This window comes from Sander vitreus, chromosome 2 (assembly GCF_031162955.1).
Source record: "Sander vitreus isolate 19-12246 chromosome 2, sanVit1, whole genome shotgun sequence".
Taxonomy (NCBI): Eukaryota; Metazoa; Chordata; class Actinopteri; order Perciformes; family Percidae; genus Sander; species Sander vitreus.
In genome coordinates this window covers 2235761-2255760 of record NC_135856.1, presented here as the reverse complement: position 1 = coordinate 2255760, position 20000 = coordinate 2235761, and the positions used below count along the sequence as shown (strand labels likewise).

Sequence of the window (20000 nt, the reverse complement as noted above, 5' to 3'; positions counted from 1 at the left end):
TGTTGCGAGTCTCTTTCGGATTGTACCGTAGGCTTTGGGGGCACGTTCAATCTCAGATATTTTACATCCTATTATTGTGGCCAGACAAACCCATAATCTCTGACTTTCATTCAAAACTATGTTGTCCGGTAGAAGACCCAGAACACAGGAAGCTCTTAGTTATCTAAGTTATTAGTTTATAACGTCATGGACAGTCCTCTTTAATTAACTGTACAAGAAAAAGGAGCTGCTTTTTATCCTCTACGGCTAATGCCCAGCTGTAGTTCCCGGCCAGTTGTCAATAGGCAACCTGAAATACAATGGTTGGTTGAAAATTTATATTTATAATAACAGTGGGACATACTGTATGCTGCGTTCCAGGCAGCCCGTAACTCCTGTTTTCACGACCTTCTACCTGTGAAAGCGTCCTGGAACGGCAGTCAAACCCCTAACTTACTCCCCGTGAACTGGTACCAGATCGTTGTTCTCCCAGTTACAGTTTCTGACGTCTCACACACATAAACAACAATGGCGCCCCCTGTTGATGCTGTACAGACGCCGCTGATTAACGGAGAGAAATAGAAATAAATAGACATGAATAGGCAACGTAAAGTAATTCTGCACATTGTAATCGAAAACAATACACATACGATTGTGTACTACTACAGGTTATGTTTATTAAATGAAGCCCAAAATATGTCACAGACTAGAAATCGCTAGTATCAGCTATCGGCTAGCTAACGTCAATGGTAGGTAGCCGCTAGCTGGCGTTAACGTTAGGTAGCCTAACCTGAACCCTGGAGCGCTACCAAGTCGTGAGTCGTGACTTGAAGTCGTAACTTACGGGCCAAAAATAGTGTCTGGAACGCAGCATAAGCAAAAGGGAGTAAGACATACAAACCTGTGGTACACATTTGGACCGAGCACAGATGACGGCAAAGGCATCAAAGCAGTCCATGCAACAAAAACAATACAAACGAGACGAGGGGAAAAGAGAAAAGTCACAGAGGCCACATTGAAAGCAGACAGAACACGGCGGCATCTTTTGAACTGTATAATGCACATGTCAAACTCAAGGCCCGTGGGCCAAATCCGGCCCCTGGCAGATTATGATCTGGACCGCATATCAAGTTACGTTCACAAAACATTTTGGCCCAGCTAGTTTTTCTAAGCTTTTCCAACGTTGATGTTCACATGTCCACTTTTTCCGACATTTTGGGGCACTTTTTTTTCTATGATGGCTGAGGAACTTTTTCCTGACTTCTTAAGGTCTTGATGTCGACCAAACTGTAAGTGAGAAGACTATGAGACAGTCAAAGATATTTGACTTTTTCGATTAAATAAAGCATGTCAATAAAGTCTACATGTCTGGCCCTTTTAGTGAAGTTCAGTTTGACCCCCCTGGTATAACGTAACGGCTCTGTTTGATTTCAGGCGAAGCAGAAGAGCAGGACGCGGAGCAGCGGCGGCAGCAGGAGGCTGCGGAGCAGACGGAGATCTACCGCGAGCTGGAGCGGCTGAAGAGGGAGCGCGAGGAGCAGAGGGTCCGTCTGGGGACGGAGCATCGGCGGCTGGAGGAGCAGGAGCGTGAGCAGCTGAGCCTGGTGGGGCGGCTGGAGGAGCAGCTGAGGGAGAAACGCGAAGCGGCCGCCGCCCTGCTGACCCTGGAGGACGCGCGGCGCCTGGAGGAGGAGCGGCGAGCCCTGGGCGAGATCAGAGAAGCGCTCCTACGCGCCAAAGAGACCGCGGAGCGACCGGATGTGGAGGACGCCGGCGAGGAGGCGCGCTCCGCCCAGCTGCGATACGCAAACTTCAAACAGGCGCAGGTGAAGGAGCTCGGCGAGCTGGAGGAGGGGCTGCGGCAGCAGAGGGAGCGTCTGGAGAAAGAGGTCGCGGCCGAGCGTAGCACTCTGCTGCACCTCACACACGGACTCAAAGAGCGACACCAGCAGCTGAAGGAGACGCAGACGAAGGGGGCACAGGATGCCACAGCCGTCTGCCAGGTGTCGTATACATTCTGCTTGTTCTCTTAGGCCTCCTGCACACCGGCTGCGTGGCGTTTCGGTTGTGTGGCGTTTTCTACGTCTTTGGACACCAGAAACGTGTCTGACGCTGCTGCTGCTAGCCTTGTCTCTACACATGGATGTTTTCCCATAAAAATATATACTGATCTGATTACAGCAAAGACAACGTCTGCAGTATCGACGGCAAAATAGGCTCCAGGATATTTCCTTCTGTATTGACAGGTGCAATATTAGAAAATCGATACGACATTTATATCTGCATTTATGTCAAAACCTCGAGACTTTCAAACACTAAAATGTCATTTATTAAATGTCTATATGTATTGTATGACATAAAAACATCTTTTCGTATTCTACGTTGCCTGGAAAAGCTTCCAACACGCTTGCGTGTCGTGTGAAAAATAGGCATCAGTTCTATTTCTAGCATGCACGCGTTTTCCGCCCGAGACGTGCGTGTCACGAATCCGAAGCTGAATCCTGGATTCGGTGCATCCCTCGTAATAAGCTACTTATGTTCAATCTAAAATGTTTATTTCCCACACAGGAGGAGCAGCTGGTCAAACAGGCGGAGCACAGGCTGCAGCTCAAGGAGCGCCAGCTGGCCAGCGTGGCCGACGTCGTCCTCCCCACGCTGGCCGAGGAAAAGCAGAGAGCTGCGGAGGTGCTGGAGCGCAGCGGAGGCGGCAGCAGCAGCAACGGGAACTGCGGCGGCCCGCCGGGGCTGGACAACACGCTGTTCCAGGTCGAGAAGGAGCTGGAGGACAAGGAGGAGAAGCTGAACCTCCACCGGCTCGGCGCTCAGCAGCTGCAGCAGCTCCAGGAGACCTACGAGTTCACGGCCAACGTGGCGCGACAGGAGGAGAAGGTACGTTACAACCATTACGCTATAACAACGCATTATGGAATAAAACGAAAGCGGGAAATGGGGAAAGGCTGCAAAATATAGAGTAAGCAATAAAAGAAATATCTGGTGTAACACACACAGATACACACATGCACACACACACACACACACACACACACACACACACACACACACACACATAGAGACACACACATGCACATGCTCTCACACACACACATGCAGACACATGCACACACGCACGCACAGACAGACACACACACACACACACACACACACACATGCTCACACACACACATACACATAGAGACACACACAGAGACACACATGCACATGCTCACACGCGCGCACACACATGCACACGGACACATGCACATGCTCTCTCTCACACACATGCGCGTGCACACACACACACACACACGCACACAGACACACACATGTACACAGACACACGCATGTGCACACGTACACATGCGCACACACACACACACGCACATAGACACATGCACACAGACACATGCACACACACAGAGAGCCACACACACATGCACACACACACACACGTACACAGACACGCATGCACGTGCACACACACACACACACACACACACACACACACACACAGTGTCATGTCTGATTTTCAAAATAAAACAGTACAAGCGGGTAAAGTCTAAATGTAATAATTATTTACTTCATTATGTAATCTGCCGGATTTTGTAATAAAACCTTGAACGCAATATTTAATTTCTCTGCATTTTGTAATAATAAGTTTTTTTAACATTACATAATGCAGCGTGCAGCTGAGCTTATGTGTGAGTTGGTTATTACATAATGCACCATATGACATTTTTGTTAAAAGAGCAACCCCCCACATTTTGTAAGACCCTCTACAATATGCAATAGGTGCGGAGGAAGGAGAAGGAGATCCTGGAGTCCAAGGAGAAGCAGCAGAGGGAGGCCATGGAGCAGGCGGTGGCCCGGCTGGAGAGGAGGCACTCGGCCCTGAGGCGCAGCGTCTCCCTGGAGCCCGACACCGAGGAGCAGAGACACAACAGCTCCGCCGTCAGGAATCTGAGGACGGGGGGAGACCTGGACCAGCAGAGGTCAGAGCCCTTTAATAAAACGTACAGAACCTACACAGTGTTTCTGATAGGTTGAGTGCCGTCTGTCATATCTGCTGAAACTGACCCTATGTTCCAGTAGAACTACATGAAGCTGGTCTCCTCTGGCTCCACCTACAGCCTGTTCAGATGCACCAATCAGGGCCAGGGGGGTTGTCTAACTGTTCAGATGCACCAATCAGGGCCAGGGGGGTTGTCTAACTGTTCAGATGCACCAATCAGGGCCAGGGGGGGGTGTCTAACTGCGTGTCAATCACTGCTCATGCACACGCATTCATTCTCCCTTGTGGGGGGAGGGGCTTAGGAGACCGTTTTGGGCTTTAGCAGAAAGGGGGGAGGGACTGAGAAGTTGTTGATGTTCACATTATTTTGGCTAAGTCCTGGATCTTCACAATCCTACCTACGGCACCTTTAATTTAATACTTTAAAGCTTCTTTATAGAGTCCCTATTATGCTTTTTTTTTAATTTCTCCCATATTTTAGTGTGTTATATAGTTTTTCGAGAATGTAATAGATGTAAGTGCAAAAAACATATTTCACTCCAAATGGAGCGTTCCCTCCCACAGACTGCACTTTTTCTCAACACTCTTCTATGTAACCCTACAGGACAAATATTCAGCATCAGTTTGCGTTTTTGCCGCTGACAGACTCAGATTATTATCTATTATATTAGACCTTTTGTGTTTTGTTTGTTGTTACTGTTTAACAGGAAACAGCCCTGAAATCACCATCACCAAACCCACCAGACTCCATGTAAATAATCAGGACTTTTAGCGTGTATAGAGCCAGCATATCTTCACCAGACTCCATGTAAATTAATCAGGACTTTTAGCGTGTATAGAGCCAGCATATTTCCACCAGACTCCATGTAAATAATCAGGACTTTTAGCGTGTATAGAGCCAGCATATTTCCACATGTAAATGCATGAATTAAGGATTTTTTTTCAACCAAATCAGTGGTGATTGTTGGAACAGTGGAAAGATGAACCAAGACGGCTTTTCATAGTTTTATTTTGTTTCTGTCGACTTTGAATGAAGTGTATTTTACGATGCTAAAATGACTGATTATTAACATGGAGTCTGGTGGGTTTAGCCAATGCAATTTCCCTGATGTTTTTTTATGTTTAATAAAAGGATCTTACTCTGTAACAGAAAGGTCGACCTCCTTAGAAATCCTTTCATAATGTTGTCAGACACTTAGAAGAATAATCTGTCAGCGGCTAAACCAGCACTTTTCTGAAGGTAAATACAAGCTGGACAATTACTATTAACTCACATTGCAGCTTGTTTCTCTGCTGCAGACTGCAGAGATCTCTCTTAATACTGGACCAACGTCAGAGATTGTTGTTCCCATCAGACACTTAGACACAGAAACACAGGAACACAGGAACACACAGGAACACACAGGAACACAGGAACATAGGAACATAGGAACACATAGGAACATAGGGTCCAGGCTGGTTACTCCTATTATTTCCTTACAAGCAAATTCTTGCTTTTTGAAACCAGCACCTTTTTGGGGGTTTTGGGTTAAGTTTTTGCACTTGATTAAATTAATAAACTTCACATTTTACATCAACCACTATCTCCTCAGTTATTGCTGCTCCTTCCTGTTTAAACAAGATGGGCAAAAAGGAAACGTTTTGTAAAAACAAAGTAGTCTTGCTTGCTGTTTTTCTCTCTAGAGTTGAGCGGGAGATCCAGAAGCTGAGACGAAGGATCAGCGAAGGGGAAGAGAACAACAGGACTCACTCCATCAATAATGAGGAGAAGACGAGTCACAACAGCTCTCCGGTCAGCCACATCCAGAGTCTGAACACGCTGCTGCCGCTGTCCGACGACAGGTACGCCTTTTACTCCTTTACTTCTGCTTTTGTCCTTCAAATGTTAACTTCTATACTTTCTAGGGGTGTGGATCTTTACTGGTCTCACCAGTACATTCAATTCCATAATGATTATCCTGTCAACGAATCAGATGCGTCTCCTCCTCCTAGTATTATATATTACTACCAGGTAGGGTTGCGTACCGAAACCCAGTGCTAACACGGCATCGGTGCCTAAACGCCTACATTTTGGTGCCTCATTTCAGTGCCACTTAAATGCCTTTTGCACTGCCCTCTGAAGCTCCGAAACAGACGTTAGAGGCAACAGGAACATCGCTGCACGTGACGCTAGGTAACACTTCACTTGACAGCAGGTAACGTTAGCCTACCGTTAGCTAGCAGCTGGATTAAACACGGTTAAAATGCTGACAGCTAAACGGTGTAAAGTGTGTCTGTATTTCACTGTAGAGGATTCCGACAGCGGGACGTTAAGCAGGGTGCAGCTTCCGTTGTCTGAAAAACAACATAGACGGTGCGTTCACTTGAAACTAATAAGCCTCATGGTGCATTCAAAGTTATTGTAAAATACCCAATTACCCTATTACCTTATTTTATCGGTTTAGGCACCGGCACCGTTTTAAAAGTATCGTTTTAGCACTGGTATCGGGGGAAAAAACCCAAAACATACCCAACGCCACTCCCAGGGCTAGCTTTAAATGAACACACGCCAAATGCGGGTAACACTGATTAAAAGGTGCAGTAGGTGAGACCTGTTAAACTAACTTTCTGTCATATCTGCTGAAACTGACCCTATGTTCCAGTAGAACTACATGAAGCTGGTCTCCTCTGGCTCCACCTACAGCCTGTTCAGATGCACCAATCAGGGCCAGTGGGGGTGTCTAACTGTTCAGATGCACCAATCAGGGCCAGGGGGGGTGTCTAACTGTTCAGATGCACCAATCAGGGCCAGGGGGAGTGTCTAACTGTTCAGATGCACCAATCAGGGCCAGGGGGGGTGTCTAACTGTTCAGATGCACCAATCAGGGCCAGGGGGAGTGTCTAACTGTGTGTCAATCGCTGCTCATGCACACACATTCATTCTCCCTTGTGGGGGGAGGGGCTTAGGAGACCGTTTTGGGCTTTAGCAGAAAGGGGGGAGGGACTGAGAAGTTGTCGATGTTCACATTTTTTTGAAGTCCTGGATCTTCACAATCCTACCTACGGCACCTTTAAATGTGCATAGAGTGTTTGATCTTTCCACTGTTTGTTTTTTTATGAATTTATTTATTTACGTGGGTTCTTCATCGTCCTGATTATTTCCAGGATAAATGCGTACATCGAAGAGGAAGTCCAGCGACGGTTACGCAAGATGAATCTTCTCAACGGCAGCAGCAGCAGCAACATGGATCTGTCTCTGTCCTCTGAATCTCTCAGGGTAAGAACGTCATTACTTTCTTACTTTATTTAACCTGTGGGGGGCTTTATTAAGCTGCTGACTTGTTTCAAGTCAACATGTAAACCCGCTGACGAGAGAATAGTTTCTTCCCGACAGGCCTTCACTAAAACATTCACCTACTTCCATTACAGGTGATCTTTTTACAGTTAAAACGCCACGGTCACGGTCTATATAAAGAATATAATCTGTATATACGGTTTGAAGACATGTATAGGCTACATGCATATACCGTACATATCCACCATTGTTAAAAAAATCAAAAGATTCAAAATCCTTTTATTAATCCCACATTTTTGTGGAAATTCGCAATGTTGCAGCAGCAAGGGGATCGAAGCCGCTCTAAATGTGTATTTGGCTCTTAAAAGCTGCTCTAAATGTACATTTGGCTCTTAAAAGCTGCTCTAAATGTACATTTGGCTCTTTAAATCTGCTCTAAATGTATATTTGGCTCATCAAAGCCGCTCTAAATGTATATTTGGCTCTTAAAAGCTGCTCTAAATGTATATTTGGCTCATCAAAGCTGCTCTAAATGTATATTTGGCTCTTTAAATCTGCTCTAAATGTATATTTGGCTCATCAAAGCTGCTCTAAATGTATATTTGGCTCATCAAAGCCGCTCTAAATGTATATTTGGCTCATCAAAGCTGCTCTAAATGTATATTTGGCTCTTAAAAGCTGCTCTAAATGTACATTTGGCTCATTAAATCTGCTCTAAATGTATATTTGGCTCATCAAAGCTGCTCTAAATGTATATTTGGCTCATCAAAGCTGCTCTAAATGTATATTTGGCTCTTTAAATCTGCTCTAAATGTATATTTGGCTCATCAAAGCTGCTCTAAATGTATATTTGGCTCTTTAAATCTGCTCTAAATGTATATTTGGCTCTTAAAAGCTGCTCTAAATGTATATTTGGCTCATCAAAGCTGCTCTAAATGTATATTTGGCTCATCAAAGCTGCTCTAAATGTATATTTGGCTCTTAAAAGCTGCTCTAAATGTATATTTGGCTCATCAAAAGCTGCTCTAAATGTATATTTGGCTCTTAAAAGCTGCTCTAAATGTATATTTGGCTCATCAAAGCTGCTCTAAATGTATATTTGGCTCATCAAAGCTGCTCTAAATGTATATTTGGCTCATCAAAGCCGCTCTAAATGTATATTTGGCTCAAAAAAGCCGCTCTAAATGTATATTTGGCTCATCAAAGCCGCTCTAAATGTATATTTGGCTCATCAAAGCCGCTCTAAATGTATATTTGGTTCTTAAAAGCCGCTCTAAATGTGTATTTGGCTCTTAAAAGCTGCTCTAAATGTGTATTTGGCTCTTAAAAGCTGCTCTAAATGTATATTTGGGTCAGAAAAGTAAAGTGTGAATCCAGAACTCCAGCAGGTCCGGTGAGAGATTTGTCTGTGTAGAACTGATATTTAGCTCTTTAACCCTGCAGGACGAGGAAGAAGCTAGTGACTGTAGCTCTGTTAGGTTAACAGACGAGGTAAGACCAGGCTCCCCCGGCTCTGTAATCTGCATGACTCCCGAAATTAAGTTATGGATCAAATCATCCAACGCTCTGTGAATCAGTTTGGTTTGTTGATCTTTTTATTTGGTTCTTCCCCGTTCTTGTTTTTAATTTATCCTGGTTTCGTTTGTTTCCCTTTCTCCTGTAATCATGCAGTATAATTTACATTGTTTTGATGGAATATTACTAGAAATTGTGCTCGTTATTTTGCAGATTAAGAATATTCAGTGTTGGGGATGTAACGATGCATCATCAATCGGTTTAAATCTATATAAAGGTGTAAAGCACGTGTCAAAGTCAAGGCCCGACCCCTCGTAGACTTTTATTGACTTTCAATTTAGGTTCCCAATACATTTTTTTTGTTGTTTTCACTTAGCTAGCTGACACTTTTTCTTCTGTGTTTTTGCCACTTTTTTTACGTAGTAGGGTCCAGCACGGTTCAGCAGGACATAGCAGGGCACCGCAGAGCGTAGCAGGGTGTAGTAGGGTTCAGCAGGACATAGCAGGGCACCGCAGAGCGTAGCAGGGTGTAGTAGGGTTCAGCAGGACATATCATGGCACCGCAGAGCGTAGCAGGGTGTAGTAGGGTTCAGCAGGACATAGCAGGGCACCGCAGAGCGTAGCAGGGTGTAGTAGGGTTCAGCAGGACATAGCAGGGCACCGCAGGGTGTAGTAGGGTTCAGCAGGACATAGCAGGGCACCGCAGAGCGTAGCAGGGTGTAGTAGGGTTCAGCAGGACATAGCAGGGCACCGCAGAGCGTAGCAGGGTGTAGTAGGGTTCATCAGGACATAGCAGGGCACCGCAGAGCGTAGCAGGGTGTAGTAGGGTTCAGCAGGACATGGCAGGACATAGCATGGCACCGCAGAGTGTAGCAGGGTGTAGTAGGGTTCAGCAGGACATGGCAGGACATAGCATGGCACCGCAGAGCGTAGCAGGGTGTAGTAGGGTTCAGCAGGACATGGCAGGGCACCGCAGAGCGTAGCAGGGTGTTGTAGGGTTCAGCAGGGTTCAGCAGGACATGGCAGGGCACCGCAGAGCGTAGCAGGGTGTAGTAGGGTTCAACAGGACATAGCAGGGCACCGCAGAGCGTAGCAGGGTGTAGTAGGGTTCAGCAGGACATAGCAGGACATAGCAGGGCATCGCAGGGTGTAGCAGGGTGTAGTAGGGTTCAGCAGGACATAGCAGGGCACCGCAGAGCGTAGCAGGGTGTAGTAGGGTTCAGCAGGACATAGCAGGGCATCGCAGGGTTCAGCAGGACATAGCAGGGCACCGCAGAGCGTAGCAGGGTGTAGTAGGGTTCAGCAGGACATAGCAGGGTGTAGCAGGGTGTAGTAGGGTTCAGCAGGACATAGCAGGGCACCGCAGAGCGTAGCAGGGTGTAGTAGGGTTCAGCAGGGTTCAGCAGGACATAGCAGGGCACCGCAGAGCGTAGCAGGGTGTAGTAGGGTTCAGCAGGACATAGCAGGGCATCGCAGAGCGTAGCAGGGTGTAGTAGGGTTCAGCAGGACATAGCAGGGCACCGCAGAGCGTAGCAGGGTGTAGTAGGGTTCAGCAGGACATAGCATGGCACCGCAGAGCGTAGCAGGGTGTAGTAGGGTTCAGCAGGACATGGCAGGACATAGCATGGCACCGCAGAGCGTAGCAGGGTGTAGTAGGGTTCAGCAGGACATGGCAGGACATAGCATGGCACCGCAGAGCGTAGCAGGGTGTAGTAGGGTTCAGCAGGACATGGCAGGGCACCGCAGAGCGTAGCAGGGTGTTGTAGGGTTCAGCAGGGTTCAGCAGGACATGGCAGGGCACCGCAGAGCGTAGCAGGGTGTAGTAGGGTTCAGCAGGACATGGCAGGACATAGCATGGCACCGCAGAGCGTAGCAGGGTGTAGTAGGGTTCAGCAGGACATGGCAGGGCACCGCAGAGCGTAGCAGGGTGTTGTAGGGTTCAGCAGGACATGGCAGGGCACCGCAGAGCGTAGCAGGGTGTAGTAGGGTTCATCAGGACATAGTAGGGCACCGCAGAGCGTAGCAGGGTGTAGTAGGGTTCAGCAGGGCACCGCAGAGCGTAGCAGGGTGTAGTAGGGAGTGCAGCAGGACCACGGCAGCTGCAACCAAGATCTTGGTGCCATGCTAGTCCAAGGAAATATGCTGGGCGGAAAAAAAAACTAAGGACTCCGGGGAGTAAACTCCCAATGATGGCTAAGGAACTTTTTTTTTAGCTTTACGTCAACCGAACTGTAACACCACCTTCACACTGGCACTTGAAATCAGCTCTGTAATACGCAATGCGCCCCCCAGTGGACGTCGTACTACACCGTTGAAAGCGTCGGAAGCAAGTAGAAAAAAAAATGGCGGAGAAACTAGAACGACTCATTTTGTCAGTGTCCAAATGTCCAATTCTCTACGACCTCTCATCTGAGGGCGATAGAGATATAAACAGAAAGGCTGCTGCAGGAGAAAAGTTGCCACGATGTTGATATGTCAGGTCGGTTAAACGTGATATAGCGGTATGTCAATAGTTTGAGTTACTAACCAACCCGTTAGCATGCGGTCTGTGAATCTCCACAGGAAATGAATGACTTCTGGTCGTTTCGCAGCCGTATCTACTGTACCAATCAGAAGGCGGCGCAAGTGTGTAACGGCCTATGGCGTAATCTTCTTTAGCTCTCACTTGTTTGACTGCAGACGTCACTACACGCTCATAATGTATGTTTAGTTAGATAAAATACTGTTTTAGTTGCACTTCTTTTGATAAGAGGACACATCCGTTGTTTTGCACGGTTTATAGAAATAAAGGAAATCTATTCGTCTGCTGCTCATTCTGTTAAAAAAAACATCCTGAGAAAATTTGTATCATGAACTTAAAGGACAATTCCGGTGCAAAATGAACCTAGGGGTTAATAACGTGTGTGTACCGAGTCAACCGTTCTCTGGGATCTGTTTTCATGCTAATAGTATATAATGTGTAATAATAGACAAAACAAGCTACCGCAAACTGGTGATTAGCTGCTAACGCTAGCTTTCGGGGCAGAGGGTAAATCACTGTTTCTACACCACTAATAAGGCTCAAAATAGCACCACGCTTCCACGGTAGCATAATGAGGGTCCCTACATGTAACCCCAAGCACCGGAGTGTTACCGAAGTAACATAGCTCAAACTTTGAGCTATGTTACTGGTTGCACGGTGTCCCAGAGAACGTTCGACTCGGTACACATATGTTATTAACCCCTAGGTTCATTTTTGCGCCAGATGAGTTGAGTGCATCATTACATCCCTACTCTGTGTATATTTAACATTTAATAAAACTGAGAGTTGATGTTGAGTTTAATTGTTTTCAGGATGATGAAAAGCTGCAAAACATGAATCCAAGGAAGCTTAAATATGAGGTAAGACTATCTTGGTTTTGGGGTTTTGAAAATGTTTAATAATCAATCTGTAATCCTGATGTTTTTCTTACAATGGCAGAGGTTCTGTATCTTATCTCGTTATCGTTATTTTCTCATATGCATGGTAAAGAAAAATGACATCTAAAGAAAAAGCTGAACATTCAATGTGATTTTTGAAAAAATGGTGAATGGGTTTCCTTTCTAAATCTTCAGGTTTAGCAAACAACTGGAGTACATAGACAAGACTTATTATGTTTTATATCCCAATCACTCATATTGAGTCACTCCAGTTTGGTTTGACTTTTAGTTTGGTTGTAAGAGACTCCTAGCCTGGAAATCCAGACCCAAATCCGAAAGATTAAGGGTCTGGCACTGAGTAATGGAAATGGCCCAACTCAAGAAGCGGCACCAAGCATGCACTGAAAATCTCACTGCATGCAATTGGATAACACTACGACCAATCACAACAATACACGGGGTGACGTATCCAGAGCCCCAGACGCTTAGCTACCAGGGGAGCTAACTGGTAGATTAAATTCTTAGCTACCAGAGGAGCTAACTGGTAGATTAGACTCTTAGCTACCAGAGGAGCTAACTGGTAGATTAAACTCTTAGCTACCAGAGGAGCTAACTGGTAGACTCTTAGCTACCAGAGGAGCTAACTGGTAGATTAGACTCTTAGCTACCAGAGGAGCTAACTGGTAGATTAAACTCTCGCCGTATCCGGTCGGCAAAACGGCAAAACCGTCCTTCTTGCAAAGGAACGATTGGAGCGCCGTCTTCTGTTCCTTTTTTTTAGATAAAAAGTCAAGTCTAACTCGTTCATTGTAGCGGCCAAAGCCGTTTCAAACAGCTGGTGTTCATCCGTAGCCATCTTGCAATGTTTACTAATGACTTGGACGTCGCAGCGCTGTCGTCATCTGTTTAGCTCGCCTCTGGCCCGCCTACATCAGATACACCGATGTGATTGGTGCAGCTCGGCTGCAAGGGCATAGTTAATGAGCATCATTACTCAATGCCAGAGTGACTCGCTGAGCTAATTAAAATCGTGCTCTCGTGAGAACTCTGGATTTCCAGGGTAAAAGACCCATGTATCTTGAGGTTCCTTGGAGACCCGAGAAAAAGAAAAGGAAGCCCATTTTCCTCTTTTTAGGACAGTAGCAAACCAATGCATGAAAAATAGGATTAACGGACAACAAAACGCCTTGAAATGATCGTTAATTGTAACATTTCAGCTCCCAGTCTTTCATTTAAAAAAATGTCGAATCAAACATGGGTAAAATAGTATTTGCAGATGCCTGTTTTTCAAATAAGGTGCAAGATGATTGGAGAACAAAATGTTCTGGATGAGTTCAGAGTATGGGGGAAGTTTAAAGGCTGTTACACACATGGGGGCGTGACAAATAAACACGAAAATGTGAAATAATCCCCTGTGAATTTACGGTCAGGAAGCTGAAGCAATAAAAGCTAACAAGCTATTTTATTGAGTTTCTTTTTAGTGAAATACTTTTATTTAATTGCCTTTGGTGAACGTTACGCAGCAAAAGGTAATTGTTTTTATGTATTAGTCGCCTTCTGTGTGAAAGAACTTGTCACCAAAACAGTGGTTCGAAATTTTTTTATTTATGTGTAATTAATCGCATGAAAAAACATCCCGGGTTAGCCTGACAAGCCAGCCCCACATCCAGATGTTGGGTCTGGGAACTCCCCATTGGCAGGGCTCAATCTGAGGGGCGGGATCAACAGCTGTCTTTCAAATTCCCTCTGCACGCAATAGGATAGCTCTACAACCAATCAGAGCAACGCTAGTTGATAGATTACACTTTAAACTCCGAACACATCTTCCTTTTTTAAGAATGACTTCAGAGCCGTTCTTTGTTCTTTTCTCAAAGAAAAGCTGAACTCCAAGTCTTCCAGAAGACCGCTGTTCACCAGCAGCAGCAGCAGCAGCCATAAGCCCCGCCCACCGACTCTATACACGATGTGATTGGCCTGAGTTTAGTTTTTCCAGCTCGCAAGCCAACGGAGAGTTGCTAGACGACCCTGGCTGCAAAATGAATTGCTGCCGCTAGGGTGGTCTAGATTTCTAGGCTAATCCCAGGTGTGTTAAGACCTTAAGTCAGACACTCAAAACAAAATATGAGTTCTGTGAAAACAATCTATTGCGTCACAAAGGATATAGTCATAAGAAGTATTTGCAAATGCTACTTCGCCCATGTTTGATTAGATTCGTCGAGAGTATTCTTTTGTACATTTGTCATTCTAATTTGCATGCCAAACCTCTTCACACTGTCAATGTTGAATCACCTTCAACTTGCCTGTGCACCTGGTGATGGAGGAACTGTAATTGTCATTGGGGTGGCTAATGGACTTCAGTATAATTCAAAGAGCCTTCTTCACGATGTAGTCATGGACTCCCCCCCCCCCCCCCCCCCTTGTGCACACAGAAAGCCTGCGGGTTGGGGTCTAGCTTCCTGCCTTCCCCGGAGCTTGTGGCAAACTCCCCACTTCACATCCAGGAAAACATGTTCAAAGAATCACAGAACGACATCTTAAAACTTCACAGAGAAGAAAAACATGAATCCCCAGCGAATGTCTTGATTGAAACAAAGGAAGTGCGTTACAGAGATGGCGACAAAAACAAATTGTGGCCAGAAGAAAAGAGTATCCCTGTAGGAAAAGTGGGCCGACTTGTTTGTGAATTTGAACGTTGTACCATTGGACAGCCTAAGATTTGTGTCAGCCCGGCCAACATAGAGACCAAGAGAGTTGATGAAAATGAGAACATCACTGATAACAGGATAAATGATTCTGGCTTCTGTGTTCCTGATGATGATGAAGTGATTATAGATCAAACGACAGAGCTGCCGGTAAATGGACTCTCTTCTTACTCAAAGGAGAAAGTCGAGCACCAAACATGTGATCCAGGGTTGGCACAAGATGTAGAAGTTCCCAATGATCAGTTGTCAAAGTTGCAGAACTTTGACAATGGTGACGGTGATTCCAAGCAGGAGTCGAAGGAATCCGTTAGCGGGCAAATAAAACAAGAGACAGACTCAGAAACCGAGAAAGTGGCGGCCAAAGGGAGCTATGTTTTGGGGTATTTTGCCGGAAAGCTGTCCGAAGTGTACAAAGATGCCGGTAGACGGCTGCAAGGCACACAGGACATGATTCGAAATGTGCGAGCTGGTGAAATAAGGGTTGTGCTCTCTCAGTATGTGACCAAGATCTCCAAAGAGCTGCCACTGATTCATCGAATGCAGCTTACACCGGAGCCAGAACCTTGCATCCTTACAGAAAATGAAGTCTGTCAGGTTGATCAGTTGGGGGGTTTCACCCTCATGGCCCCGGGCATCTCAAGATGGCCTGAAGGCTCTGTGTCGTCTCTCAAAGATGCATGTCCGGAAGTGTTTAATCAAGGGCTGGTCCAGCTGCCGCCAGCCTTGTCTCAGCTACAGTCACTTTCCTCCCAGAAGATGCAAGAGAAGTTGGGATCTGTGGCTCCTCAGATCGAAGTCGACGAGCTTTTGAGTATCTTCTGGCTCAAAACTGCCAACCGTAAGCAGCCAATTCCTAAGCCTGGGTGCTTGTTTTTGTCACGGAAGGACATAACCGTGCTGTCAACAAGTGAAACAAATTCAGAAGACACCATAGCTATTTTTCACCACTTGAATCTCCTGGAAATCAAGGAGGTCCAGATTAGTTTGGCCGGGCAGCACGTTCGCCTAATTGGCTGCACCAAAGACACCGTTTTGGTAGTCTTTACCCACAGCAAAGATCTTACCCAGGAGTTCTGCAAGTCTTTACTCAAAGTCCTTTCTCCGGAAAAGTTCTCTGAAGGGACTGAAGATCACCCGTTACTCTCCGACGACCTAATGGTCCTCTCGTTGGATTGGACGTTGAGCGTTCCTGACATCGTCCTGGCCAACGGCGTTCACGTCACCTCCAGATTCAAGCGTGTCCTCGCAGACCTGCTCTACATCGTCCACGGGAACATGGACGATCCTGGCAAACCTTCTCTGGCACACGTTCGCCCTCTGCTCTACACCAGCGTCAAGCTCAAGAACTCTACCGACACCACGCATCAGGACGCCATTTTCCAGTTCCTCTTGACGGACACTCACGTGGCTCTTCTCCGGGAGGACGGCGTCTTTCACCCCGTGCCGCGCGGCTCCAGTTTGGTCCCTGCCCAGCCCCAGTTTCAGGCACTCAAACTCCGCAAGCATTCAGACATCCGATGCGTGCTCGTCAGGGAGAGTGACAACTGCCTGGTGCTCGAGCTTATGTTTGCAACTCACAAATCACAAACCCGAGGGAAGAAAGTGGAGTCCAGGCTTGAATCTGAGTCGCCCGCCACCTGTGATTCCAGTAATCAGTGCGATTCCTGGAAGTTATCTTTCGGTTGCACTTCAGAAGCTGTAATCCTAGTCAATCATCTGTGTAGCTGAGTCAAACACCTGGACGCATTTTCACCTTGATTCATTTACAAATGCAGAAATTATCAGGCGGGCACCTTATTTGTTTTAGGACGTGTTGAATGAGTTTTTGCCATGTGACGAAGATAAAGAAACTCTACAGATATTGTCTAAAGATCCTAAAAGCAGTGTCTCTTCGATCCATTCACATATGCAGCGTCCTTACTTGTGTCCGAAAGAAAGGGGAGAAACTAGGAAGAAAAGAGAGACATTATCAGACGGGAGCCTTATTTGTTTTAGGATGGGTTAAATATGTTTCTGCCATTTGACGGAGAAAAATAGGAGTTCGGAGATAATGTCTGAAAAGGTGATTAATCATTCTGTGAGGTAAAAAATATTTTTAAAAATATTTTTTTAACGTTTTTATAAACTTTTTGTTCTGTTTTTGATTCGGCCATTTTGCCACAAATTTCTGACAATGTTTTTTTGTGAGGAAGAAGCACAGATAATGTTGATATGTAACTGTAATTTCCTTAGTTTATATTCATTAAAATAATAATATTAGTAGTAGTAATAATGAGTGAAATGTGTTTGTTTTCGGCTTTGTTTACATTTTTTTTTTTTGTCACGTTGACGGTTCTTGATTCTTCTTGTTTGATTTTTTTTGGGGGCTTTTATGGTTCAAAGGGAGAGTTTTGGTGTCACTACATTGCACATTTAATTGTTTGCACTTTAAAAAATGATAGTTATGACCTGATGACTTGAACAAAAAGAGACTATTTGTCATAATTACATAGATTTTTTTTGTATTGGAATTAACGATGTTTAATGTGTCTTTAAAGAAATGTACAATGAAAATATTTTAATTGTTTAAAAAGGATAATAAAGATTGAACTTTCTATGATTCTGTCTGATTTTATTTGGCAAAACATGGATGCAACTTTTCTTAAATCATGTTCAAGAAATTAATTGATAATTATTATAGTCAACCCTTTACTCTCCACTTCCTTTCTTCTCTTTTCCTGTCTTCCCCCCCCCCCATTTCTCCCGGTGACTTCTCCTCTGCAGCAACTGGTCTCTCGTTCTCTCGGGACGAGCGCCGACGGCCTTCAGGAGCTCGTTAAAATTAGCATTCCTCGTTACGTTCTCCGTGGGCAGGGGAAGGACGAGCACTTTGAGTTTGAGGTGAAGGTGAGTTCACGCTGCTGTGTTTTCTTCATCTTCGTCAGACATTTAGGTTCTGATCTGTTCATCCTTCTTATGTCGTCTGGTCTTTCATCATCTTTCTGACTGTTAACCCTTGTGTGGTCTTCCTACCTTATTAACACATTTAAATGTTTAGCCTATCTTTGAAAAACTGAAATGAAAATGTAGGCCACTTACACACTGGCTGCATGGCGTGAGTGTGTCAGCTGCGTGGCGTGAGTGTGTCAGCTGCGTGGCGTGAGCGTGTCGGCTGAGTGGCGTGAGCGTGTCGGCTGCGTGGCGTGAGCGTGTCAGCTGCGTGGCGTGAGCGTGTCGGCTGCGTGGCGTGAGCGTGTCAGCTGCGTGGCGTGAGCGTGGCGTGAGCGTGTCGGCTGCGTGTCAGCTGCGTGGCGTGAGCGTGTCGGCTGCGTGGAATGAGCGTGTCAGCTGCGTGGCGTGAGCGTGTCAGCTGCGTGCGTGAGCGTGTCAGCTGTATGGTGTGAGCGTGTCGGCTGCGTGGCGTGAGCGTGTCGGCTGCGTGGCGTGAGCGTGTCAGCTGTATGGTGTGAGCGTGTCGGCTGCGTGAGCGTGTCAGCGGCGTGAGCGTGTCAGCTGCGTGAGCGTGTCAGCTGCGTGAGCGTGTCAGCTGCGTGAGCGTGTCAGCGGCGTGAGCGTGTCGGCTGCGTGGCGTGAGCGTGTCAGCTGCGTGAGCGTGTCGGCTGCGTGAGCGTGTCGGCTGCGTGGCGTGAGCGTGTCAGATGCTTGGCGTGAGCGTGTCGGATGCGTGGCGTGAGCGTGTCGGCTGCGTGGCGTGAGCGTGTCAGCTGCGTGGCGTGAGCGTGTCAGATGCTTGGTGTGAGCGTGTCAGATGCGTGGCGTGAGCGTGTCGGCTGCGTGGCGTGAGGCGTGAGCGTGTCAGTTGCGTGGCGTGAGGGCGTGAGCGTGTCAGCTGCGTGACTGCGCGTGCACAGCTGCGTGGCGTGAGCGTGTCAGCTGCGTGGCGTGAGCGTGTCAGCTGCGTGAGCGTGTCAGCGGCGTGAGCGTGTCAGCTGCGTGAGCGTGTCGGCTGCGTGGCGTGAGCGTGTCGGCCGCGTGTGCGTGAGCGTGTCAGCTGCGTGGCGTGAGCGTGTCAAGCTGCGTGTCAGCTGCGTGGCGTGAGATGTCGGCTGCGTGACGTGAGCGTGTCGGCTGCGTGGCGTAGTGTCGGCTGCGTGGCGTGAGCGTGTCAGCTGCGTGGCGTGAGCGTGTCGGCAGCGTGGCGTGAGCGTGTCGGCAGCGTGGCGTGTAGCGGCGTGCGGCGAGCGTGGCGTGAGCGTGTCAGCTGCGTGGTGTGAGCGTGTCAGATGCGTGGCGTGAGCGTGTCGGCTGCGTGGCGTGAGCGTGTCGGCTGCGTGGCGTGAGCGTGTCGGCTGCGTGGCGTGAGCGTGTCGGCTGCGTGAGCGTGTCAGCGGCGTGAGCGTGTCAGCGGCGTGAGCGTGTCAGCTGCGTGAGCGTGTCAGCGGCGTGAGTGTGTCAGCTGCGTGGCGTGAGCGTGTCAGCGGCGTGAGCGTGTCGGCTGCGTGAGGGTGTCGGCTGCGTGTCAGCTGCGTGGCGTGAGCGTGTCGGCTGCGTGTCAGCTGCGTGGCGTAAGCGTGTTGGCTGCGTGAGCGTGTCAGCTGTGTGGCGTGAGCGTGTCAGCTGCGTGTCACCTGCGTGGCGTGAGCGTGTCAGCTGCGTGAGCGTGTCAGCTGCATGGCGTGAGCGTGACATTTAGGTTCTGATCTGTTCATCCTTCTTATGTCATCTGGTCTTTCGTCATCTTTCTGACTGTGTTAACCCTTGTGGTCTTCCCACCGACCATGTCCTCTCGGGTCGCTTTTTTCGATGACTTTGACACTTTTTCTGACATTTTTGTCCCTTTTTTTTATTTCTACATACATACATACATACATACATAATGAATAGGAATGGGGCATAGGCTATCCCTGCAATAACATATATGAAACTGACTTGATCTTGGCTGTTTTCAAACGGTACACGTTAAACAAGGCAAATATCCTAAAGAAATATTATAAATAATTGTCCCTAACCCTATGTGGTCGGAACAATGGGATGTCAGAGCAGAGGGTTTATTTTTTCGAAACAAAGGGACATCGGACTAGTGGGCTGTAGGACCAAAGGGAATTTTTCGGGTTATTGAGAGGTCGGAACAATGGAGCGTCTGAGAAATGGGCAGTCCCCAGTTAAAATACAGTTACAGTTA

At 47.0% G+C, this 20000-nt stretch overlaps 1 protein-coding gene across 4 annotated transcripts in view; it reads left to right on the top strand.

Annotated features, from left to right (window-relative positions):
- kif16ba (kinesin family member 16Ba) overlaps positions 1-20000 on the top strand; it is a 59759-nt gene that overhangs the window by 37122 nt on the left and 2637 nt on the right. The window contains exons 20-27 of one of the 4 annotated variants that reach the window (XM_078272622.1): positions 1414-1982; positions 2548-2868; positions 3769-3968; positions 5672-5830; positions 7133-7244; positions 8706-8753; positions 12111-12158; positions 17642-17764. In XM_078272622.1, coding sequence (XP_078128748.1) covers positions 1414-1982; positions 2548-2868; positions 3769-3968; positions 5672-5830; positions 7133-7244; positions 8706-8753; positions 12111-12158; positions 17642-17764 — 1580 coding nt within the window. Of the gene's footprint in view, positions 1-1413; positions 1983-2547; positions 2869-3768; positions 3969-5671; positions 5831-7132; positions 7245-8705; positions 8754-12110; positions 12159-14605; positions 17473-17641; positions 17765-20000 lie in introns of those variants that run through there. The other 3 variants (XM_078272604.1, XM_078272632.1, XM_078272614.1) reach the window with 3 other exon arrangements.